This window comes from Mandrillus leucophaeus, unplaced genomic scaffold (genome assembly GCF_000951045.1).
Source record: "Mandrillus leucophaeus isolate KB7577 unplaced genomic scaffold, Mleu.le_1.0 Scaffold10, whole genome shotgun sequence".
NCBI lineage: Eukaryota > Metazoa > Chordata > Mammalia > Primates > Cercopithecidae > Mandrillus > Mandrillus leucophaeus.
Window position 1 is genome coordinate 1,020,269 of NW_012098098.1, and position 25,419 is coordinate 1,045,687.

General features: G+C 44.3%; 1 protein-coding gene across 1 annotated transcript in view; it reads right to left on the reverse strand.

The window, feature by feature from the left end:
* The window catches only part of MBTPS1 (membrane-bound transcription factor peptidase, site 1), a 62,232-nt gene extending 37,772 nt beyond the window's left edge, over positions 1-24,460 (reverse strand). Inside the window, exons 1-9 of the mRNA XM_011971284.1 lie at positions 24,320-24,460; positions 14,540-15,025; positions 11,969-12,226; positions 8,453-8,656; positions 6,634-6,744; positions 6,080-6,189; positions 4,635-4,751; positions 3,766-3,833; positions 255-357 (exon numbers count right to left, since the gene is read on the reverse strand). Of these exons, the coding sequence (XP_011826674.1) occupies positions 255-357; positions 3,766-3,833; positions 4,635-4,751; positions 6,080-6,189; positions 6,634-6,744; positions 8,453-8,656; positions 11,969-12,226; positions 14,540-14,708 (1,140 nt within the window). The 5' untranslated portion in view covers positions 14,709-15,025; positions 24,320-24,460. The remainder of the gene's footprint in view (positions 1-254; positions 358-3,765; positions 3,834-4,634; positions 4,752-6,079; positions 6,190-6,633; positions 6,745-8,452; positions 8,657-11,968; positions 12,227-14,539; positions 15,026-24,319) is intronic.
* Between the last annotated feature and the right edge of the window lie 959 nt (positions 24,461-25,419).

Here is a 25,419-nt window from a genome sequence, read left to right on the forward strand (position 1 = left end):
ATAATTGAAACTGGGAGACACACTTAGAATGATCACAGCAGCTGTGCACTTGCCAGAGTGAAGGGGCAGATGCTGAAGGGGCCAGATCTCTCGTCCTCATGGCTGGGCAGGCACTCACAGCCCCAGCTATTCACCTGGGAATGTGAGGGTGTCTGTGCACTTACAAATACACCCCACGGCTCATGAACAACCGGTGCCACTAACCACAGTAGTCTGTCCAGCTAAATACAGTTATTTAGCAAAGAAAAGTGTACCCAGGTAGTCATTCCCCTTGAAGAAAAGCGGGCGATGTTATCTTCAAAGTCAATGCCGCCTACTCCAATCACATCCATTTGATCAGCAGGGTTATTCAGAGTGCTATATTGAGACAAAAAAAAAAGACAAAAGAAAAGAAGAAAAACAAGAGAAATAATTTAAAATGGATGATTCAAACCAGGGCAAATGCTCCCAGAACAATCTAAGACTGTATGAGCTGCTTCTGCGGGAAGATGTGTGCAGCTCCTCACGGCTGTCCTGTGAAACGCATGACCCTGCCACGTTCATACTGTGCTCCAATTACACCCTCTCACCTGGAACGCCCCTCCTTTCTTCTCCTCCCTGTCAACTTGGCACACTGGGGCTAAAAAGTGAGGCTCAAGGCTCACTTTTTCCCTCCAGCAATCCAAGCCTTAAGGATCTGTACTTGCCTTGAACTTCACAACACTTAACATGATCACAGTTCATCATCTAATGACTCATTCTCACATCACTTTCAAACTGTTCCCAGTACATTCATCTTAACTCCCCAACTAAATCACACACTTCTCTGGGAAGAAACCGTAACCACACATTTGCATCTGCCAAGGTCAGGAAGTGGTAAGTTTTCAATTGACCTTCTGTGGTGTTGTTCTACCCTCCTCCTAGGGAACTGTGGAAGGACTATCATTACTCTGTAATCTTGAGCTCCTTAGATGTCTCTAATACCTTAAGTGCACTAGATCTGCAAAGAAATTATAGTGAAATAAATAATGGCAAAAATGTGTAAACCACAAAGTCAAGATAAAGGTGAACTATTTGAAAATATGAGACACTCAGTTATAAAACTGCATTGCTAAGTTTTATCTATTATGGCTATACTACCAAAAAAATGAACTCTTTGACAATTCAAGAACTACAACTGATTCCAAGTGGCTTACAAGATAATAGCAGCATGAAGTTCTCCTTCTAGAGTGTTTTTAGCTGACAATTCCCAACACACCGAGACAAAATGGTACTGCCTTCTCAGCCCACTGGCCACCAATATCCTACCAGCATTCAGAGGAACCAATAATGATTTTCTGATGACTGATGCTAGATGTTTACACATTCCCAGGAACACAAGGAGCAGAGGTTGGTACAGAAGTCACTGATAGAAACTCCCACCGAAGGTGACCAAAAAAATACCACCTTTCCACCCTCCTCTACCTGTCAATCCCTATAATGCTTAGTGTACTTTAAACTCTTAAAAAATAAGAGAAGGCATTAAGAAATCATTGCTGGTACTGAAAAAGAGGGAGCTGCGGCTGCAGGCTCGCTAGCACCACAGAGCGCAGGACCCAGAGAAAGAGACCACAGCAAAGCGGACCGGAGGATGTGTGCCTCGCTCCCAGAGGAGCTTACATATGCACGTTACTGTCCTCAGACCAGCCCTGGGAGGAGTCCCACCAGATGCCCGAGCAGAAAAAACCACACCCGCCACAAGCTGGGCTGCTGTGATCATATGCCATGTCCCATCACTGCAACAGCCAGCAGGTGCCCAGGTCTGTGTGAGGCAGCACGAGCGTACAAACAAGGTGGAGACGGGGCCTTCCTTGCAAGGCTCTGCTCCTCCAACCCACTATAAACTCACAACTCTGATAAGAAGCTATCGAGTGCAACCACCCACAAAAGCCACAGGGTTTCAGAACGGCAGCCAGCATGTGAGAAAGCAGTCAGAATAGTATGTGAAAGAGCTGAGAATCCAGACAGGCGTGGCCAGGAAGACGGGCAGAGGGACGGGGTGCGGAAGACCTGAAAGAAACAGAAGGCGGACACTTATTCCAGGAAGGTGTGTGTGGGGAAGTGGAAGATCAAGGTGAACCGAGATTCTGGCTGGAGCTGGCCAACTACAGCCCATGGGCCAAACCAGGCCCACACCTGTTTTTGCAAATACAGCGTTCCTGGAACACAGTCATGTTCATTTACATATAGATCACCCACAGCTGCTTTCACACCATAAAGCCTAAACTATTCATTATCTGACCCTTTATAGAAAAAGTTTGCAATTCAGCCCAGAATACTGAAGACGTTGAAAACCAAAAGAAAAATGTGGATTTCATCTATTAGGCAATAATAATCCGCTGCAGATTCTTGATTAGAAAACTGCTAGAATATATGTTTGAATGGTAGAAATACACACAAAACAGAAAGAGAGCAGCTGTCATTCACAGAGCATCGTCGGCATTCATGGTGCTCTCCTCCCCGCACTGTCTGATTTCAGCCTCACAGGCACCATGCGGGCTGCTCTCTGCTCCCATGATAGGTGAGGGAGCTGGGGCTCAGAGAAGTGACGGTGCCTCAGCCGTAAGCGGCAGGTCGGACTTGTCTGCTTTCACACCTACTTTCATCCCTGTCCATGCTGGAAGAGCTGGGGTGGGAAAAGACTCAGATAGGAAAACAGGCTAGGAAACACTGACACCCGGTGACTCTGAACTGGTGAGTGCCAGCCATGAGTGGGGACATCAAAAATGGGACGAATATTTAAAAAGGAGACAAGAACACCTGACGAGATGACTTAATAATTGGAGTTTGTCACGGCAGAGCTACAGCAAGGGTATGTTCGTGCCACTCGCATCTATGGCTCCTGATACGTATCACTGATGCCACAGAAAAATCCAGAACGCTGGATCTCTAATGAGGGTTAGGATCATTTACTCAACTACCAGGCTAGAATCCTATGAATGCCAATATCCACGTTTTCTGAGATATACAAACATGAACTTCACATAGCTTCACCTCCTATTACACCCTGGATTTGCGTAAAGCATCCTACAGAAACTGAGCACAAGAAATGACTTATAAATATTATCTAGAGAATAAAACGAAGCTGCTGCTGGAAAGAAAACTGAGACCTCGAACCAGACAGGAGTGTACTGGCTGGGATTCAGTGGCAAATGTTTCACATCTTGTGCTGCTTAAGTTCAGCACGAAGGCCCCCCTGCGACACCGTCCTCCCTGCCTCCCTCCTACATGATCCCTCTCATCAACTCCCAAAGCACTGTCCATGTTGCCATTAGGCCCGCCAGCGCTTCCTCCGTGAACGAGTGTCACTGTGCTCGCACCTGCTCTTTCAGAGATAGGCAGAAACCTCTTCCGTTTGCCTCTTTACCCCAGTGCTTCGCACACAGATCTCATCAACACTGCAGAATCCCTTTCTAATAGATTCACTTTTCTGATTGATTTTTTGGGGAAAAAAAATAGTAGAATAAAAACTTTAGGCTTCTAAATTACTATTTGTAACAAAATTTTAAAGACATATAAGTAGAAGGAAGACTGGCCTTGAGGTGACAACTGCTGAGGTGGGTGGTGAGTACCTGGGTGTTCATCATACATCCTACAGCATTTTTTTACATGAGGAAAACATCCTTAAGACAAAGTTTTAGACAGATATAAACAGGTAACCATAGGTGGATACACAAACAGATAACAATTTTTCAGTTATTTAAGGGGGAAAAAATCCGCAAGGTCATCCCTGCTGGGGCTACTTACCCATAAAGAGGTCCGTCATTGCCAATAGCAGAAACCATGATTACGTTGTTAGCTGTTAATTCCCACACCTACAAAATGAGCATTTATTTAATGAAAGTATACCACTCTTAATGTATAATTGTCCAAAAAAAAAAAAAAAAAAACCAAAAACAACCATACACAACATCAAAAAACAGTTCTAAAAAAGCAGCACTGAACCATTATAAAGGTGGATGTGCTGGCAACTTGCAGGTTTAGAGAATACCACCCGGGACGGAGAAGCACGCAGCGCACAGAGCAGATGCTGACTTTCTAGTCACTTTCAGGAAAACACAAATTGCATGTTTAGGTAAGAAAGAATCGGCAGGGCATGGTAGCGCACGCCTGTAATCCCAGCACTTTGAAAGGCTGAGGTGGGTGGATCACCTGAGGTCAGGAGTTGGAGACCAGCCTGGCCAACATGGTGAAACCCCGTATCTACTAAAAATACAAAAATTAGCCGGGCATGGTGGCAGGCGCCTGTAGTCCCAGCTACCTGGGAGGCTGAGACAGGAGAACCGCTTGAGCCTGGGAGGTGGGTTGCAGTGAGCCAAGACCACGCCACTGCACTCCAGCCTGGCCAACAAGAATCAAACTCCATCTCGAAGAAAAAAAAAATACAAAAAAAAGAACCAGCAAGGCACCATGTGCTCCTTATAAACACCTACTCTAAGGCCTCTAACCCACTCAATTTATGACATGCACATCACTGAAGCGCACGTCATTAGCCATCTGTTCTCACAAAGCTGTCACCACCTGGATGAAAAGCTACCAACACACTAGATATGATGCAAAGTTGGGTTGCGAAAAGAGCAGGAGCTGTCACCCAAACCCTCAGTGACTCCATAAACCTTGTCAACAAAGGGATGATCCATGAAGTCCGGGCCGCCGATGCTGAGGTTTAACACGTCAATCTTCTTTAAGATGGCATAGTTGAAGGCGTCCAAAAACCAAGATGTGTAAGATACCTAGTTAAATATTAAAACAGTCTGCTTAGTGTTTCAATCAAGTCTTAAAGAGCTAGGACAGTTTTTATTTCTAAGGCTCTTAAAATCATAAAGTATTTCCCTCAATTTTTTTTTAACTTAAAACCAGAAATAAATCCTGAGTATGCATAATGCTCTGGAGAGTAAAATACAACACCTAGAAGTTCTAAGTCCTTGGAGCTGAACCTAAGGAAGAGACAGCTGTGTTCCGCAGGTGGCCTGTCTCTCCAGGTGAAATGCACAGCTCTCCACACAAAGAATGCCTTCCTAGAAAACACCCATGCTTCCAACTGCCCCTCTCCTCTCCTGTAAAAGGCCTCATCCAAGGCACTTCTATGAAGTTAAGTATTTTGGAATAGTTCAACTTATCTATCTAACCTTCTTCATTCCTAAACAGACTGAAGGACAAACGGCAGCGGTAACAGTTATTTCATAGTATTAGTCCTCTGATGTTCAAGTGCTCCTATGTTCCTTACAAAAGGTACTTTACTTTGTGGATCACCTTCAGCTGTTGCTTTTTTAAAAATATAAAATTAAGGTTACAGTAGGAAGAGAAGCAATGCAATGATTAAGATTATGTTTTTAAAAGACCACGTATTTATATTTTGTTACATACACCAAAGAAATTCTAGAAGGAGGTGTAAGAAAGGAACATCATCACACAAGAGACACGGGCAAGTGAGGAAAGAACCTGCTGGACAGGGACAGGGGTGGGGGCCTCACTGTGTTACCTTTTGACATTTCTGAGCTATGCATTAATATTCAAAAATTAACCTTAAAAAATAAATGATGAAAAAAGAAACAAATACTAGGACCCTCTCCCTTTTCTATAGTTTCCAAATGAAGAGTGAAGGAATAAGGCTTGTAAACTCACATTACCCAACACAATGCCAGGTGTGGGGACACAGAGGTAAATAAAACAGCTGAAGGTGGTAGGAACCCAATCGGGGAGGCAAACACACTTATTCTACGTGCAACTGTTCTATTCTATCATGCAGACACCCGACCCAGGGCACAGAGGTCTGGGGAAGCCTGGAGGTAGAGAAGAAACAAGGGAAATCAAAGAATCGTAAGTAGTAGCCTCAGCAGGGTCTTCAGTGTTCAAGTTAGGTTGACACAGTGGTTGGTGGGAGAAGGGTGGAGCTACCCAGGAGGCAGAGGAACAGTAAACTGGGCATGTGTGCTGCGGTATGAATGGCTCAGCATCACTGACGTGCACTCCTTTTACGTAAGTGTGTAAAGTCCAGTGATTCTGCTTTTTACATTTCAGTATGAATTCCTCAAGTTTCAGGGGTCCTCAAAACACCTACCTGATTATTGGTAAAGACCCTGAAAATGTGAAGCTCTGCATCTGGAGCAAATCCTTGGCACTCCCTCATGCTGGCTATCACACCTGCCACGAATGTGCCATGGCCCAACCCTGTAGTCCATAAAGAAAACAATCCCATTAAACATACTGGATAGCAAGTGCCAGGATGCAACATTCCAGGCCATGAGTTTCACAGCCTTCCATTTCCAAGTGCTGGAGAGAGAAGGGCCTCTGCTGCCGCTCTATGATCCCCTTGGACATCACTGGCACAAGCACCCCTTCCAGATCTAGCCACCTCCACGCTCTTCCGGACAGGGAGCTGCCCCCGCACCAGGCATCCCCACTCTCTCCTGAAGCGCTACTTCCCGACATCCTCTGAGGTATTCAGAGCAGTTTCTGCCGCAACAGAAGGCACAGTAACAACTTGGGCTTGTCTGAATAGTTGCTGGACAGACTGTGGACTCATGCACTAAACACACTCTCAATCAATCAGAGAGGACGGAGTGATGTCCTACGTCCACATATGACCACGTTCTCACTGCCACTGAGACCCACCATCGTCCAGCGTTCGCTCGTTGGTCCAGTTGGTTCTCTCCTTCACATTTTTGAAATGGGGATGCTTCTCGCTCAGCCCAGTGTCAAAAACAGCAACTCTTACGTTAGCACCTTATTCGGAAAAGAAAGCAAACACAATCATGTCTGAAGAAATCATCTTTTTGGATTTTGCCTGTAAAATACATTCTTTCCTGGGACCCACAGAAAATGACATCCTGTGGAAGGCCAAAGCCTGCTCAGAGCAAAAAAGTTAGGCCAGCTGCTCCCAGGGTCAGCCAGCTAAGCCAAGGCCAAGCAAAGAGGACAGCAGGAACAATGCCATCATCTGTCGCCAAATAAGATTTAAGGATAAGCAGAAAATCCTTCTAGACCCTCCTCAATTGCCACTAGCACTCAGGATGGAACCACCCCTTCCACTCCTAGCGGGCTTCTCAAGGCTCCAGGATGGCACCTACCAATACTCTCCTTCTGGCAGTTTATCACAGGTCTCCACCCCCCCTTCTCAGAGGCCCTGCAAAACACTCACAAACCACACAGCCAAGGAGCAGGACACAGAAAAGGGGAAAAGAGGGAACCATTCTTATTCCTGACAAGGACAGCAATTTACTCCATGCACCTCATTGATAAAACAGCAAACGCTGCCGCGAGGAACAACTAACACCACACGGGGCTCATCACACCTAAGAAAAATCACTGCAGCGTGCACTTTTCTAGAATAGTTAAGTCTATTCCAGATACTGGCCAAAGCCATCAACACCAATGTGAAATACAACTGGCCTGTCCGACCAAAAATTCTAGAAAGTATCTAGAAAAAATATAGAATACCTGTATGACTTAACAGCTAACCAATGTAAAGAGGGTAATGTCTTTCTGGAAAAAGGGCTGTGTACGTATCAGTACTATGTTAAACAATCTATTAAACTGAGATAAATATAAAAATCAATGCTACTTTTAAAAAATGCACACACAAAATCAGAAACCATTTGGTTTGGGGGGAATAAAAAACTATTTCTGATGATTAGAAAACTTGTTTTGTGAAGGAGTTCTCATTCTAAAAAGGTAAAACCATGGGAGACACACATTTTAATGAAATGCCAGTCCACCAGGTATTAAAAGTTGAAGTATCTCAGACATTTTGGAGGGCAGGGTGCCAAGGAGATCAAAGGAGAGGTAAGGGTCCCTAAGTCAAGGAGATACCAGAAAGACACCTAGGCAAACCGAGATTTCCTGGGAGCAGGTGAAACTGGTTTACATTTAGAAGGTAAAAATCTTCATATTAGATAAAACAGGAATGTTTTGTCATGATGAATCAGCAAAGGAAAAACCCTTATTGTTCTGAGTTTTATCTCACAGGACATGATCATTAACACCGCTTCCTGTTCCCAAACAAATCATTAGCAGGTTGATAGTCAATTACTTAGTCACTCTGCATTCAGGGCACCAAACTCAAGTGATAAACTAATTTCCATGGAATTGCCCAGATCAGGGACCATCTTTCCCCAAGAAGTGCCAGCAGCCGGCAGTGCTGTGCTCGTTTGTGTATGTGTCAACAGGAGAGAAGTGCTCCACAGTCTGCCCCTTCTAACCTCAGAAATGGTAACAAAAATAAGACACAAATGGTGTCAATTAGAAAAGCCACAGAAACGGATGCCTGGCATAACAGGAGTCAAAGACGAGGAGTACTTGGCTACCTTCCAGCTCAACAAATAGTAAGAAGGTTAGAAGTGGAAGGCTGCAGGGCTTTCGCACTAGGCAGTCCCGAACACGGAATTCTTAGATGTCTGGACTTTCCGCACCTTCCCTGGGTAATAGCACACACCTGTATATCCCATCTGCCAGAGCACGTCTGCCTGCAGTGTCTGGGCAACCTGGCGCGGGATGGCTCTCAGCAGCCGTCTGCTCGAATGCCTTCCCGTAGCATGCCAGAAGCCAGAGCCCAGGGAGAGACTGGCTCTTCGCAAGGGACGTGATGACTGCCACTTCTGGCTCCATCGGGTTTCATTGCAGGGTACTGTGGGGTCAGCTAGAGGCAAGGGAGAGGAAGGTCAGAACAGAAGAGCAAAACATGATACCCACCAGGCAAAACTATCCCAAACACAGCGAGGATTACCATTTGCCATTCTGTTTGAGGGAAAGTGGGATTATCTTCTTTTTCTAGGACAGTCTCAATGCAATTATAATTATAGGATGTTATTTAGCTGTCATATTATTCCTAAATAGTTCTCTACTTGAAATTTTCTAACCAATGTAAGGCAGAGAAAGACTGATTAAATTAAATAATAATAATTTTAAGAAGCTAACTGTGATACTAACACTAAAGACAAACCTGATTTTTCATCAGCAACTTGTTCTCACTGAACCAGAAAGGGGAGAAGTTAAAGAAAATGACCCTAAGCATTCATGGAGTTTTATTTTCACTAGAAGTTTCACTAGATTTCTGGGGTAGGCAAAAGCCATGTTATCCCATTGAGCATCAAATATCAACAGGACTTTAAAAAACCATATATTGCTCAATATTCTCAATATTCTTATCTGCTAGAATTTCACCTTTCAAAAAACAAAAGAACTACAAAGGAGTGAGAGACGGGGAATTTCTGAGGGTGATGGAATTATTCCATATCTTGATTTTGTTGGTGGATATTTGATGGTATACTTTTGCCAAAACTTGCCAAACTGTACTCTAAAAAGGACGAAAAAAATAAGTAAATAAAAATAAAAAGGACGAATTTTACCACCTGTAAGTCTCTTTATTTTTAAAAAGCGGAGGAAAAAGGAAATAGCACAGAAATGGCCTAAGAGTTTTCCCTTTACCTTTCAAAGACCATGTTACAATGAACAAGTCATATTTCAAATCAGTTTTAAGAAGATAAAATCTATAATACTAATACAGTTCTGTTTCTAAAACAAATCATTGTCATTTTTATTCCAGCCTTACCAAACGACACCCATGTAAGTACAGGGACCTGGAAGCATATACAGTCACGTCAATTCTGGTAAGTAAATATTTGTACAGTCCAGCTGAAATGGTTCTTAATTGAAATTCCTATGCTAAGTCTGATCTTTAAGTCAACAGCACAGGACGGTGCTGGAGGTGCTGACTGAAGAGCAACACCGAGACCAGGAAGGGGTCTGCTCTGCTCGCCCCTGCACAGGCCAGACTACACCTCCAGTATTATACTCAGTTTAGGGCTTCACAGCTTTAGAACAATTGAGAAAAATTAGTACATTCAAAGGAAAACACTTAAAATGATGAGGAGACTTGAAATCATGTCATCTGAGTAACTATGGAAGGAACTGGGGATTAGCTTGGAGAGAAAAAATTGCCAGAAGAAACACACCATGGGTATCTTCAAATATCAAAAAGACAGCTATCTTCATCGTATCTTTAACTATTGTCTTGTAGAAAACAGGTAGGCTTTGTCTTACGGCCCATGGGATAGAATCAAATGGGTGGGATCCAAAGTGAGAATGGTGTCAGCCCAAAATAAAGCATAAAGCAAAACCTTCTATGAACAAGAGCCATAGAAATCGTTAACATTTGGTTACTTACAACATCCTGAACACTCTACTGCTTTCCTTATATGCATTACTTCGTGTTATCTTCATGACAGCCCCGTGAGGTAGGGAGTATCATCTCCATTTTATGAATGAGAAAAACTGAAGCTTCAAGATGGAAAAGGCGCCTACTGCTGAAGGTCACAGCTAACTTCAAGGGGTATGGGCGTGCAACGTGGGCAAGTTTCCCCTCACAGGGGTGTCAGGCACCCAGGACACACGCAGTGGAGATGGTGTCCAAGGGAATCCCACCTCCAGAGAGTCTAGGATTCTTGTGCTAAAATTAGGCAACTCCGTGTCTCCTAAAACATTCTAGAGCTCTTTAAGATAACTGAAGTAAAAATAAAGTCAAGTAAAATACCACAATGTATACATTTGGCTAATTGTATCAGGTTTGACTGGCTTTTATCTTCCTGGATTATTCTGAGGTGTCACTGCTTTTTAAGGAGAATAATACATAACATCTGGAGTAGCAGCAAACGCTCTGAAAAAGTCAGATGCCTGAAGTTTACACCTGGTTTTACTATGAAAATTAAACTTCTCTGTGTGTGTGTGTGTGTGTGTGTGTGTGTGTGTGTGTGTGTGTGTTTAATGCAGCAAAACCTCAGAGGCTCTTAGGCCTAAAATATGACAGATAAAGAAGAGTAACACTTTAATTTCTTCTTCCTTCTGATGAAAGAAATGAGAGTAAACAATAACAGAACTAGCAATTTGTTAACCTGATTTAAGATAAACAGGAAAAAAAATCCTTTTCCTTTGGTAATATATATCTTTGGAAAATATCATTTAATAAATATGCAATTTATTATTTGAGGCTAAACTCTATCTTGACAAGCCCAATTGTAATGAAGTAGGAAGGACTAAGCCCTGGAGAAGAAAAGGAAAAGCCAAATTCCTTCCACCCTCACACGTGCACAGCTGATGACTTAAATAAATCCAGCTGATGCATGACCATTGCTGGTCAGGAGGCTTTGGGAAAAACAAAATGAAACCCAAGGAAAACATGTTTTGCAAGAGTGCCTTAAAAAATGGGGCCGGGCACGGTGGCTCACGCCTGTAATCCCAGCATTTTGGGAGGCTGAGGAGGGCAGATCACCTGAGGTCAGGAGTTCAAGACCAGCCTGACCAACATGGAGAAGCCCCATCTCTACTAAAAATACAAAATTAGCTGGGTGTGGTGGCCCATGCCTGTAATCCCAGCTACTTGGGAGGCTGAGGCAGGAGAATCGCTTGAACCCGGGAGCTGGAGGCTACGGTGAGCCAAGATCATGCCACTGCACTTCAGCCTGGGCAACAAGAGTGAAACTCAACTCCGTCCTGAAAAAATAAATAAATAAAAAGAAAAACACACACACACACACACACACACACACACAGAGAGAAGCAAAATGCAAGGAAGAAGCAGACATAAGGATGCGTCTTTCAGCACGAGAAGGCAGCCGCAGCCTTGAAGTCTGAAAGCTCTGAGACGAAGCTGGCAAAAATCACTTCCAACAGAAACAAAGATCACTACCATCTACTACTGCAAACCCTCAGATTTTCTTTTACCAGAACAGCACGAGGTCTCTTTGTAAAAAATAATTCCACCCCCCTACCACCAACCCTGTACACTAAAAAAAAAAACTAAACTAAAAAATTCCTACCAGGAAAATGTTCACAATTAGCAAACTAGGTGGAAGGACACAGATACTCACTGTACTATTTTTCAAGTACTCTGCAGTTTGAGATTTTTCAAAGTAAATGGCAGAGACAGAAATTTGCCTACAATCACGATACTCACATTCTGCATACTTGAGGGAACGGAAGACTTTCCGTTGGGGCGTGACCCGTTTGATGTTTGGATGATCTTCAAGTGTCAGCAGCCCTGCTTTCTGTTTTTCTTTTATCTGAATCACCTCAAAATCACTAGGGTAGTCACTGGATGGATTGTTTCGAGGTATAATTCTCCAATTGTCTACTTCACTGCTCTTCAGGGCACTTGAAATAAATGAATTTCTAGCTTTGGCTGTAAAGTATCCATTGAAAGCCACAATATATTCTGAAACCAATCACCACAAACAAAAATAAGAATTTAAGCACATACATTATAACATATACTACATTGTATCTAATCTAAAATCTGGCAAAACAAAAATTATCTTAAAGCCCACAGCAGATGAAAGGAAAACACAAAGACTAGTTTAAATGCCTAGACAGCTGTCTGCAGAGCTTTGAGTAAAAATCATCTACATGGGGCTGGGCGCGGTGGCTCACACCTGTAATCCCAGTACTTTGCCAGGCCGACGTGGGCAGATTATGAGGTGAGGAGTTTGATACCAGCCTGGCCAACATAGTGAAACCCCATCTCTACTAAACATACAAAAAATTAGCTGGGTGTGGTGATGGGCGCCCATAATCCTGGGAGGCTAAGACAGGAGAATCACTTGAACCCGGGAGGCAGAGGCTGCAGTGAGCTGAGATCACGTCACTGCACCCCCACCTGGTGACAGAGCAAGACTCTGTCCCAAATAAATAAATAAATATCTGTATGAATCACCTAACCACACAGAATACATCATTCAAAACCAGATACCTGTGATATTTTTTAAAAAGCATATACCTACAGAAGTCTGAATACACAACAAAGAAATGCATATAATTTTTTTTCAAACAGGAAAAAAATTCAGAGAACTGAATGCTCAGTTAGTGTTTCTTAAAATGAAAACAATAGCAAAATTCCAGAGTGGATTAAGTGACACTGTTTGCTTAGTTCTTCACATAAACTTTAGAACATAAACATTCAGCACCTCCAGCTCCCCATCCTTACCAACTACAATGGCACCTGTTCCAAAGAATCAAGGAGTAGGCTGGGCACAGTGGCTCATGCCTGTAATCCCAGCACTCTGGGAGGTCGATGTGGGTGGATTGCTTGAGCTCAGGAGTTTAAGACCAGGCTTGGCAACATGGTGAAACAAAAAATAAAAAAAATTAGCTGGGCAGGCCGGGCACAGTGGCTCATGCCTATAATCTCAACACTTTGGGAGGCCAAGGCGAGAGGATCACCTGAGGTCAGGAGTGCAAGACTGCCTGACCAACATGGAAAAATGCAGTCTCTACTAAAAATACAAAATTAGACGGGTGTGGTGGCGCATGCCTGTAGTCCCAGCTACTCGGGAGGCTGAGGCAGGAGAATGGCTTGAACCCAGGAGGCAGAGGTTGTGGTGAGCTGAGATGGCGCCACTGCACTCCAGCCTGGGCAACAAGAGTGAATCTCCATCTCAGCCGACTGGTAGCGTGGCCGAGCGGTCTAAGAGTGAATCTCCATCTCAAAAAAAAAAAAAAAGAAAGAAAAAGAAAAAAATTAGCTGGGCATGGTGGCAGGTGCCTATAGTTCCAGCTACTTGGGAGGCTGAAGTGGGAGATCACTTGTGCCTGGGAGGTCAAGGCTGCAATGAGCTGAGATGGCACCACTGCACTCCAGCCTGGGTGACAAGAGCAAAACTCTGTCTCCAAAAGAAAAAAAAAAAAGAAGGTGTAGGTAAATAATTCATGTCAATTTCCTTGTATCATATAAGCTTACTCTACTGGGAAAACAAACTTACGCAAAGTTAATATTCATGAGCTGTGCAGTCAACCCATTGGAAATTCACTACAGAAGACCAGGTATGGTGGCTCATGCCTGTAATCCCAGCACTTTGGGAGGCCAAGGAGGGTGATCACTTGAGGTCAGGAGTTCAAGACCAGCCTGGCCAACATGCTGAAACCCCATCTCTACTAAAAATACAAAAAAAAAAAAAAAAAAGGCCATGAGCCACCATGCCTGTAGTCCCAATACTCTGGTAGGCCAAGGTGGGCAGATCATGAGGTCAGGAGTTCGAGACCAGCCTGGCCAAGATGGTGAAACCCCATCTCTACTAAAAATAGAAAAAATTAGCTGGGAGTTGTGGTGGGTGCCTGTAGTCCCAGCTGCTCGGGAGGCTGAGGCAGAATTGCTTGAACCCGGGAGGTAGAAGCTGCAATGAACCGAGATCGCAGCATTGCACTCCGGCCTAGGCAACAGAGTGAGACTCCATCTCAAAAACAAAACAAAACAAAATATTAGCCAGACACGGTGGCAGGTACCTATAATCCCAGCTACTTGGGAGGCTCAGGCATGAGAATTGCTTGAACCCAGGAGGCAGAGGTCACAGTGAGCAGAGATCATGCCACCGCACTCCAGCCTGGGTGACAGATTGAGACTCTGTCTCCAAAAAAAAAAAAGACATATACTCTAGAAAAGAGGAACATGTTCTTCAGCAATAGCTAATTTTATATTAAGTAAACTTGAAAAAAATAGGATGGGAGGTCCTAATATTTAAGACAACATCATTACCATATTCCACAACTGTTGATGAGAATTCCACCTTCAAAGTCAGGTGGGAACAGCCAGGACATGGGGCCTTTTCAAAAGATTTCTTTTCCAGTCTGTCGCCCAGATGTTTCTTCCCACAGAGCAAAACCACTAGCAGAAGCAGCCAGATGTTGACAAGCTTCATGGTCATAAGCGAATATGATCATAAAATTGCATACGTTCAAATCACACTTTTTTCTTCTTGATTAGAAGTAAATTTTTGTTTCGGCTAAAAGCTGCAACATTACTGATTAGCCATCTTACAGTCTTGTCCAACGTAAATAAAAGTTAAATCCCATGGCCTTTTGTGGTTCAGCCTGAAGCGAGGCTTTCATTTCTTTCTCCGCTTCTTCTCCATCTTGGAATAAGGCTTCTCTCACTCAGGCCGTGATGACTGAGTCCTATACTCCATTTGTACCACAGAACCAACGTCCAACGGGGTTGATTAATCAACCACTGTGAGCCAATCTATGAAACAAAAAATAGTGCAAACAGACATTAGTAGCAAACTGACATAGCCAGGTATGATTTAGTTGTATTTATAATTTAAACAGGTGGGTCAGTCAGGCAAGGTGGCAGGTGCCTGTAGATCAGCTACTTGGGAGGCTGAGGTAGGAAGATCATTTGAGCCCAGGAGTTTGAGTCCAGCCTGAGCAACAAAGTGAGACCCTATGTCTAAAATAATAAATAAGAGAGTAAAAGAGATATTCCAGTTTTAAGACAAATTAATGTGCCATACAACCATGAAACGTATTATTTCATGTTTATTTACTTATTACTCACTGCTTTCATGGGAAAATTCTTTTAGGCATCTTCAGAAATAAAACAATAAAATAGATGAGAAAAATGGAAAAAACTAAGGATAACAAAATAACACCAAAAATATTAAGCACACTGGACCTGAGCATTCGAGCAGCCAAAGAGAAAAAGGAATCAGGATGATCCTTCATTCTGTTTCAGATTCTATATTTCCTATCACTTTCAACTCAATCCCCAGAGCATCTCCCCAGTTGGCACTTTTACTTCCCACAAATTTCATGAAGTTTTCAGGCAAAAGCTTGGTATACATCCTTACTTTCTGCTGTAACATTAATACCTAACAGCAAAGGAATTTCCATATAAGTGATATTTAACACCTTCTTTAAGAAACACTATGCTTTAACATTACAGATTTTGAAATATTTTCTACCAATTCTATGAAAAGAGCATAAAAGGGTTTACTGTCTTGAAATCTATTTTAAGTGTGAAACCTCACACTTAAAAAAATATAACTCGCTAAATGTGTTATAAAACCAGATTATCTCTTTACTGGAGTGACATGAGAGGACAGTTTGTGAGGGAAGTTATTGCTAAAGAAAAATGTCATTTGAATATTAAATTACACATGGGCACTGACATCTTCCAAAACATCTAATTGTAAGAAAAACTGCCATTCTTCACAATGAAAACAGAGCAATAGTAAAGAACAATGCTGGCTGTAACATACCCAGAAAAATCAGTTGCATAGACCATACCTGGGGCATAAATAATCCAGCAGGGTGGGGGATGCGTAAATGAAGCCAGACAGGCCTTCCAGTGTTACTTAGGATTTTATTATTCTTATTTATCTATTTATTTATTTATTTATTTTGAGGAAGGGTCTCACTGTGACACTCAGGCTGGAGTGGGTGGCGCAATCTCTGCACAGTTTACTGCAGCCTCAACTTCCTGGGCTCAAGCAATCCTCCGGCCTCAGCCCCCCAAGTAGCTGGGACTACAGGTATGCATCACCACACCCAGCTAATTTTTGGATTTTAATATAGAGAAGGGGTCTCGGCATTTTGTCCAGGCTGGTCTCAAACTCAGGTGATCCAGCCACCTTGGCCTCCCAAAGTGTTGAGATTACAGTCATGAGCCACCATGTCTGCTCACTACTTGTATTTAAAGAGAAAACATTAAGGACAAGGAGTTAGTCATCTATTAGGAAAGGTACTTCAAGCTGTAAAACTCATTCTTCTGGCAGAAACTGGTGCTTCCGAGTTTTTGGCTTCTGGAACTATCAACACGTGCTTCTGCAAGTAGAAAAACATTGATAAAAGTACTGTGAGGGGTTAAAATATCCAAATGATGTTTTTACATTTACTAAGTAGGGACTCTCACTACTGTACTAACAACTGATCCTGAAAAACAAGTCTATCTCTGGCACTGGCACTGGCAACTAAGAGACGTGGAACTCATCTGAGACGAGTGAAAGTTTAAAGCAGTTACATCCACCTTGACAAGAACAACAACGAGAATGCCAACTGCACGAGCAAAAACAAAGAGCCAAACAGAAAGACCAGAAAAGCAGAGGGCACCTAAAGCCACCCTAACAGGTTTCACAGAAGTTTACTCAGGAGTAAGCCCCTATTTCTCAGTTTCTTTATGCTTGATACATCCAGCAGTGGAGTACAAAGAAAATAATGACATGAAGCATGTATCTAGCTTAATTAAAGACTACTGGCCAAAGAAGATAAAAGCCAGTAATAACAGTTCTCATAGCACAGTAAATGAATATATATTTAAAAGATATTTATTAAATGGGTTCCTCACTCAAGGCAGGTTTTTTGATGTTGCTGTTAAAAAGGAAGGAATAATCATTTGGGCCCAGGGGTTTGAGACCAGCCTGGGCAACATGGAGAAACCCCATCTCTACAAAAAAAAATTAAAAATCAGCCAGGCATGGTGGCGCATCTATAGTCCCAGCTTCTCAGGAAGATCGCTTGAGCCTGGAGGGTTGCAGTGGGCCAAGAGTGCACCACTACATTCCAGCCTGGGTGACACAGTGAGACTCTGTCTCCACTTAAAAAACAAACAAAAAAGCCTCTTAAAACTTTCCTGCCTCAAGCTAAAGAATCTGTGACACATGTGGGCTCCATGTAACACAAATATAAGTAAGTAATAGTAGTGAGAAAAATCTTAGATCCAACTGGGTTAAATCAACTTTAATTCAACCTGTTCTAAAATAATTCACTCAAAGGTAAAGACTCTTAGGTAAGAACTTGTAACACAGCCCATGCAGAACAGATGGCTGATGTTCTCTTACAACTTAGGCAGATACTTGCCTTTAAAAGAAATGGAGCCGGGCGCGGTGGCTCACGCTTGTAATTCCAGCACTTTGGGAGGCCGAGGCAGGTGGATCACCTGACGTCGGGAGTTCAAGACCAGCCTGACCAACATGGAGAAACCCCGTCTCTACTAAAAATACAAAATTAGCCAGGGTGGTGGCACATGCCTGTAATCCCAGCTACTCGGGAGGCTGAGGCAGGACAATCGCTTGAACCCGGGAGGCGGAGGTTGCTGTGAGCCGAGATCGCGCCATTGCACTCCAGCCTGGGCAAAAAGAGCGAAACTCTGTCTCAAAAAAAAAATAAAATAAAGAAAGAAAGAAACAAAGAAAAGAAAAGAAATGGAAAGAAAGGGGTTTTTTTGTTTGTTTGTTTGTTTGTTTCTGAGATGGAGTCTTGCTCAGTCACCCAGGCTGGAGTGCAGTGGCACGATCTCGGCTCACTGCAAGCTCCGCCTCCCGGGTTCACGTCATTCTCCTGCCTCAGCCTCCCAATTAGCTGGGACTACAGGCACCCACCACCATGCCCGGCTAATTTTTTTTTGTATTTTTAGTAAAGACGGGGTTTCACCATGTTAGCCAGGATGGTCTTGATCTGCTGACCTCGTGATCCACCTGCCTCGGCCTTTCAAAGTGCTGGGATTACAGGCATGAGCCACCGCACCCAGCCGGGTTTGGGGGTTTTTTAATGAAAAAAAGGCCAGGTGTCTGGCTCACACCTGTAATCCCAGTGTGATTCCACTTTGGGAGGCTGAGGCGGGCGGATCACTTGAGGCCAGGAGTTGGACACCAGCCTGGCCAACATGGTGAAACCCCGTATCTACTGAAAAAAAATTAGTTGGGCATTGTGGTGCATGCCTGTAATCCCAACTACTGGGGAGGCTGAGGCAGGATAATCGTTTGAACCCAGGAAGCAGAGGCGGCAGTGAGCTGAGATTGTGCCACTGCAGCAGTCCCGCCTGGGTGACGGCAAGACTGTCTCAAAAAAAAAATAATAATAATAAATGAAAAAAAACCTCTAAGGTAATCAGTTCTTCCCCAAATTAAAAATAATAATAAACTTGGGGTTTTTGGAAAACGGAGAAGGCAATTATTATCATAAGACACTTTACCTTAACTTATTCATTAGATCAGGCAATTTTAGAGTACTTACCAACTTAAGATACTATCAGGTACTACAGAACAAACACGGATTACGAGCGCGTCGGGGCACAACCTTCAAAGTGTGATCTAGTTAAATTTAAGGAAGCCAAACACAACTAAACAAAATGCAGGAAATGAAAATGCCAAAGGAGAGGCAGGCATCCAGGGTCACAGATGCTGAACTGACACACAGTTCTCTCCAGGCTGTGAAGAGGCGGCTTCTGCTGGGGAGAGGGCACTGCAGCAGCTCTGGAAGAATCTGAGCTCAGCAGGACTGAAAGATGGGCGTGAGGGAGGGAGGAGCAGAGCATCCCAAGGATGGCAACGCTGTAAACACAGGAAGACATGCAAGGATCAGCACCGCCCAGCCGGAGGAGGGAGGCAAAGAGGGGTCGGTCTGGAGAGGCTGAAAGATGAGGGGGGCGGAGAGGACCTCAAGCAGGTACACCCCAGCCAACAACTGGAAATGCAGACCTCTTCCATCCAATGGCAGTGAACAGCACAGAGATAAAACACAGCCAAAGGATGAGATTGCTGAGCTCCTGTGTTCACCCATCCAACTCACTTAGTGAGAAACTACTAAAAGCCAGGCACTGCTCTAGGAGTAGGAATAGAGTAATAAACAAAACACCATAGAAATCTCTGACCTCATGGAGCTTACCTTCCAGTGCAGGGAGACAGACCGCAACTAAGACAAGTAAAACATACGGTATTTAGATGGTGATAAAAACTACATTTGGGAAGGAGAAAACACAGCTGGGCACGGTGGGTCACATCTGTAATTCCAGCACTTTGGGAGGCCAAGGCGGGTGGATCACCTGAGGCCAGGAGTCCGAGACCATCCTGGCCAACATGGTGAAACCCCATCTGTACTAAAAACAAAAAAATTAGTCGTGCGTGGTGGCAGGCGCCTGTAGTCCCAGCTACTCAGGAGGCTCAGGCAGGAGAATCACTTGAACCCAGGAGGCAGACATTGCAGTGAGTCAAGATCACACCACTACACTCCAGCCTGGGCAACAAGAGCAAAACTTCATCTTAATAATAATAATAATAATAATAAAAATAAGTAGGAAAAAACAAAGAAAAGGAACACAACAAGTCAGGAGAGAGCTGGCTTTCTGCTACAGCGCTACCTACAGCAGCTGCTGAGAAGGGGCCTTTTCAGTGAAGGCCCTTCGGATGCAGGAAACAGGCCAAGGGTCTGGGGAAAGAGAATCCAGACAGTGGGAAAGCAAGTGAAAAGGCCCTGGGGCAAGGACCATTCCTGGTGTGTGCGAGGAAAGAAAGGCAAAGAAGCCAGCATGAAGCAAGGGAAAGCCGAAGATGAAACCCGAGGAAAGGGGGGAGATAGCCCAGGGAGGGCCTGCAGGTCCCAGAAAGGACTTCAGCTCTGATTCTGAATGGGAAGAGAAAGCGTGAGGCAGTCCTGAGCACGTGTGGCTTGCGTTTTAGCCCAGTCGCTCTGGCTGCGGTGTGGAAGGGGGCACAGGCTGAGGCAGGGAGCATCTGGAGGACTTCTGTATAGAACGAGCCAAGGGAGCGCAGATGCTGGCTTGGACCAGGGCGGGCAGGGGAGGTGGTAAGAGGCAATGATATTACAGATATGAAGGCAGAAGTGACAGATGTGCTGTCCACCAGATGTGGGGGGCACATAAGTGAGGATTCATGGCAACACCAAGGCTGGTTGCCCGACTGGACCAGTGGAGCTTGCCCCTAACTGAGACAGGGAAGACAGCAGGGAAGCTGGCTTGGGAGACACCAGCAAGAGCTGAGCTCTGAGCATGTTCAATTTAGGATGAGCCTCAGGGTCTAGGGCATGGCTTAGGGTGGAATCCCAGGCAATCCAGTACCTTTTCTTTCAGACATGGCAAAAGACAGAGGGCACAGGAAAGTCAGAAGGAAACCAAAATCTGTGGGAAACAATTTGCAAAAGGAAGGTGGGCAAGCTGAAGAGACAGAGACCACTAGTTTAGTAACTGGTCCCTTCTGGAAAAGGGCCACACTAGTGAGTGGGTGAGCCTGGCCGCGAGACTGCATTTTACCAAGCCTATCAACTCCAGCCCACCTGCTCCAGCCTACCAAACCACCAGCGGCTGGAAGGAAGGTGCCTTCAAGTGTAAAAATCCCATGGGGATGAATGATGAGGCTGGAAATGACAGGGACAAGGACACACCCCTTGCTGTGTTAGGATCTCGTGGACCTGCTTGTGTTCCTAAAAGGTGAGCTAAATTCCAGGCTCTAACAAGACACTATTTCAAAGGATTTATGGCTCAAAAAATATGGCAACAGATCCTGAAGTTTCTATAGTTTCCCAATCCTAGAATAAGGTGGTTTCAAAATGTAAATTTCCTTTAAGGAAAACAAAAATGCCGAAATGGGGGCAAGAGACCAGTAAATGATGGCAGAGGGACTGGGGTCCCCAAGGCTGTGCTTGTTACCAACCCCGAACTCCTGGGCCTTTTTTTTTTTTTTTTGAGACAGGGTCCCGCTTGGTCCCCCAGGCTGGAAGGCAGTGGCACAATCACGGTTCACTGCAGCCTCACCCTCTTGAGGCTCAAGCGATCCTCTCACCTCAGCCTAGTAGTTGCTGGGACTACAATAGCACCACTATGCCCAGCTAATTCTTTTTTTTTTTTTTTTGGTAGAAATGGGGTCTCACCATGTTGCCCAGGCTGGTTTCAAACTCCCAGGCTCAAGAGATCCTCCTGCCTCAGCCTCTCAGAATGTTGGGATTATAGGCGTGAGCCACGACGTCTGGCCTGGGCCTAAAGAGATCTTGTTCCCACTGACTCACTAGACAAGTCCGTGAGGCTTTGCAAGCACAGACTGCACTTTCCAGGGTCTAATACATCTATTCAGCTGTGATGACTGGTCCCTCCTGGTTCTCACTACATAATGCAAACCCGATGGGCACACTTCCCAAGACAGGCTCACCACTGAGAGGTAAGCAGGCAAACAGCAGCAGGATAGGCAGACAGAGCATGCACATGCAGATACAGACACACACACCTAAGGAAAAGCACTTTTTTCTTCTTTTTAGATGGAGTTTCACTGCTTGCTTTTTTGTTTTGTTTTGTTTTGAGACAGAGTTTTGCTCTCGTTGCCCAGGCTGGAGTGCAATGGCGTAATCTCCGCTCACTGCAACCTCTGTCTCCCCGTTCAAGCAATTCTCCTGCCTCAGCCTCCCCAGTAGCTGGGATTACAGGCGCCCGCCACCACGCCCAGCTAATTTTTGTACTTTTAGTAGAGACGGGGTTTTGTCATGTTGGCCAGGCTGGTCTCGAACTCCTGACCTCAGGTGATCCACCACCCCCTCGGCCTCCCGAAGTGCTGGGATTATAGGCCTGAGCCACTGCACTCAGCCCAAGAAAAGCACTTTCTAAAAAGAGTGCTAACTCTGCCTTTTCTTCTTCGCTTTCTGAAGAATTCTGCTGAAGACAAGAAGGTAGGAATTCATGGGAGAATGGCAGAAGCCCACCACGGGGTCTTCGAGTCTGAGCAGAGTGAGGAAGGTATGTGAAGGGAGAGGCACCAGGTGAGGGGGTCAGAGCCTGGCAAGTGAAGAAGGCACCACGCAGGCAACGGGGTGATAGCAGTGAAGGTGAAACTGTCTGATCAAATAAATATTTTACATATAATGGGATGGAGCTTTCTTACTGTCAGAGAAGGAAGTTAGAAATATGAAAAAGAAAAATATAAATGAACCATTCAGTATCAGAACAAAATGATAAATGCTGGTCTGCATTTAAGGTTTTCAATACATAGACTAACAGATGTAGAAAGAAAGAAATCTAAGTGCATGTGTACATGCTACATACATTTCCTAGCTATCTCCAAAAGCGTGTGGCAGCAGCGAAATCCCAATAGCAAGGAGCCCACCTAGTGCCCACAACTGGTTCTAAATATCACTCTCCACTAAAAGAACCCAGGCTCTTTGGACAGAGAGCTAGTTCCAGGTTGGGTAGGGTAAGAATAAGACGGGTTTGGAACAGTGTCACTCGGTGAGGAAAGGCTCACAGAATGATGGGGAAGTGTCCAAGGAACACGGAAACCAGTCTGGAGGGGCCCCCACTAACCAAATCCGGGGCAATCTGAGCATCGCAATAAATAATGAATATAACAGATCCCAATTCATGGAATAAAACAGGAAAACAGGAGTCCACAATGACATAAAGTTTGAAGAAGAATGAGATATTTACATCATCTCAAAATGCCTTACGGCCAACAAAATCTCTCTTTTCAAAGGGGAAAAGTCATTTTACAGCGGGGAGGCTCCAGCAAGTTGTCCAAGGGAAGCAGCAATGGGACAAATGGAGCCAGGTCTACAAGAGCAGATGCACTGAGAAGAGCCTGCATCACTTCTGGGAGGTTCCTGACAAAGATGCACAACCTGAAATCAAATCATGAGAAACATCAGACCAACCCAAATTGAGAGACATTCTACAAAATCAACTGGCCTAGAATTTTCCTAAGCACCAAGGTAATGAAAGGCAAGAATGACTGAGCTACTGCCCCAGATTGAAGGAGACTCCAGAGACAACGCAACTCATGAATCCAAACTGGATCCATCTGCTGTAATCGGCACTCAGGGACAACTGGCAAAACCCAAATAAGCCTGCCTGTGGATCAGATGGTAGTGATGTATCAAAACTAATTTCCTGATTTTGACAACTGTGCTGTGATTATGTAAGAAGGTCCTTGCTTGGAAGATACGCCCACTAAAATACTGGGGGATACTGGAGTATCAGGTCTGCAATTTACTCGCACATGCTTCAGAGAAAAAAAGGTTTCATACTGTTCGTGCAGCCTTCCTGTTAGGTTCAGCCTGTTTCCAAAGCAGGCAGAAAAAATAAGTTCTTTATTTAGCCTCACCTGCCAGGGATGCACGAGCCTGGGGGTATTTTAAATGTGGTGACAGGGGCATCCTAAGCCTCTTATATTGGATTCAGTCAGTGCTGTTCACTGCTACAAAACCAAACCACATACCATGTCAGATAGATTTACACTCATCAATTGTTATGTAGAAGGATATCCAAAGATGGGACTGAGCTAGTTAAAGGGAAATTAAAAGTATATCTCATTCTAGGAAATTGACAGAATTCCTGATAAGATTCATGGTAAATTTCTGCTAACATTAACCTGTGTTTCTATGATTTACATTCAACAAATCAAGTGATATTTTGACAGAAAAAATGAGGCACCCCCTGTAGAATAAAAATCATGTTTATTAAGTCAACAAATCCAATAAAATAAGTACTCTCATACGTTCCTGGTGAATATTAAAAAAAAAAAAAAAACTCAACCTTTTAGAATGGCAATTTTCAAATATGTATTAAACGCTTAAAAACGAACACTAAAAACTTTTGGTCCAACAAATCCAAAATAACAAAAACTAACACTCACTGAGCATTGACTATGTAGCAGGTGACATTCTAAGTAGTCTGCAAGTATTAACTCATTCAATCCTCCCAACAACCCATTACTACCCCCATTTTCAGATAAGAACTGAAGCCCAGAGTAGCAAAGCAACTTGCCTGGGGCCACAACACCAGCAAGCAGGACAGCTGGGCTGGGAACTCAGGTGGTCAGCCTGGCTCCAGAGGCTGCATTCGTCAGAGGCAGATCGCCTGCTTTTCTAAAATCTCCCCTAGGGATTTAATCCAAGAAGTGTGAATCTGGAAGCACATAAGGCTTTATGTCCAGGGATATACACTGCAAGATTATGAGTGGGAAAAGCTGGAGACCATCTAAATGTGCATAAACAAGGAGACTGACTAAGTAATTATGGTTCGTGCATACCACAGAATGCCATGCAGCAATTTCAAATGCTCCTCCTGCGGTAGGCTCAACAATGGTCCCCACAAACATGCCCACATCCTAATTCCTAGAACCTGGGAATGTTCCTTTATACACAAAAGTATATAGGCCAAAGGGACTTTGCAGCTTTGACTAAATGAAGGCATTGAGACAGTATCCTCGATGATCCAGGTGGGCCAGGTGTCATTACAAGGGGCTCTATAAGAGAGAGGCAGGAGATGAGAACAGGTAGTAAGAGACGTGATGATGAAAGCAACAGGTTGGCTGGCCACAGTGGCTCATGCCTGTAATCCCAGCACTGTGGGAGGCCGACGTGGGCAGATCACCTGAGGTCAGGCGTTCAGGACCAGCCTGGCCAACATGGGGAAACTTCATCTCTATTAAAAATACAAAAATTAGCTAGGCATGGTGGTGGGCGCTTGTCATCCTAGGTACTTGGGAGGCTGAGGCAGGAGAATCACTTGAACCTGGGAGGCAGAGGTTGCAGTGAGCCAAGACTGTGCCACTGCATTCCAGCCTGGGCGACAGAGAGAGACTCCATCTCAAAAAAAAAAGAAAGAAAGCAATCAAGAGGATGAGATAATCTGAGGAAGAAGTCGGGAGCCAAGGAACACAGGTGGCCTATAGAAACCAAAACAAAAGGAAACTGATTCTCTCCACAGAGCCTTCAGAATGAGAGAGCTCTGCTGAAACTTTGACTTGAGCTCAGTGAGACCGATTCTGGACTTCTGATATCCAGAACTGTGAGACAGTAATTTCATGTTGTTCTAGGCCACTGTTTGTGGTCATCTGTTACAACAATAGAAATATGGGGAAA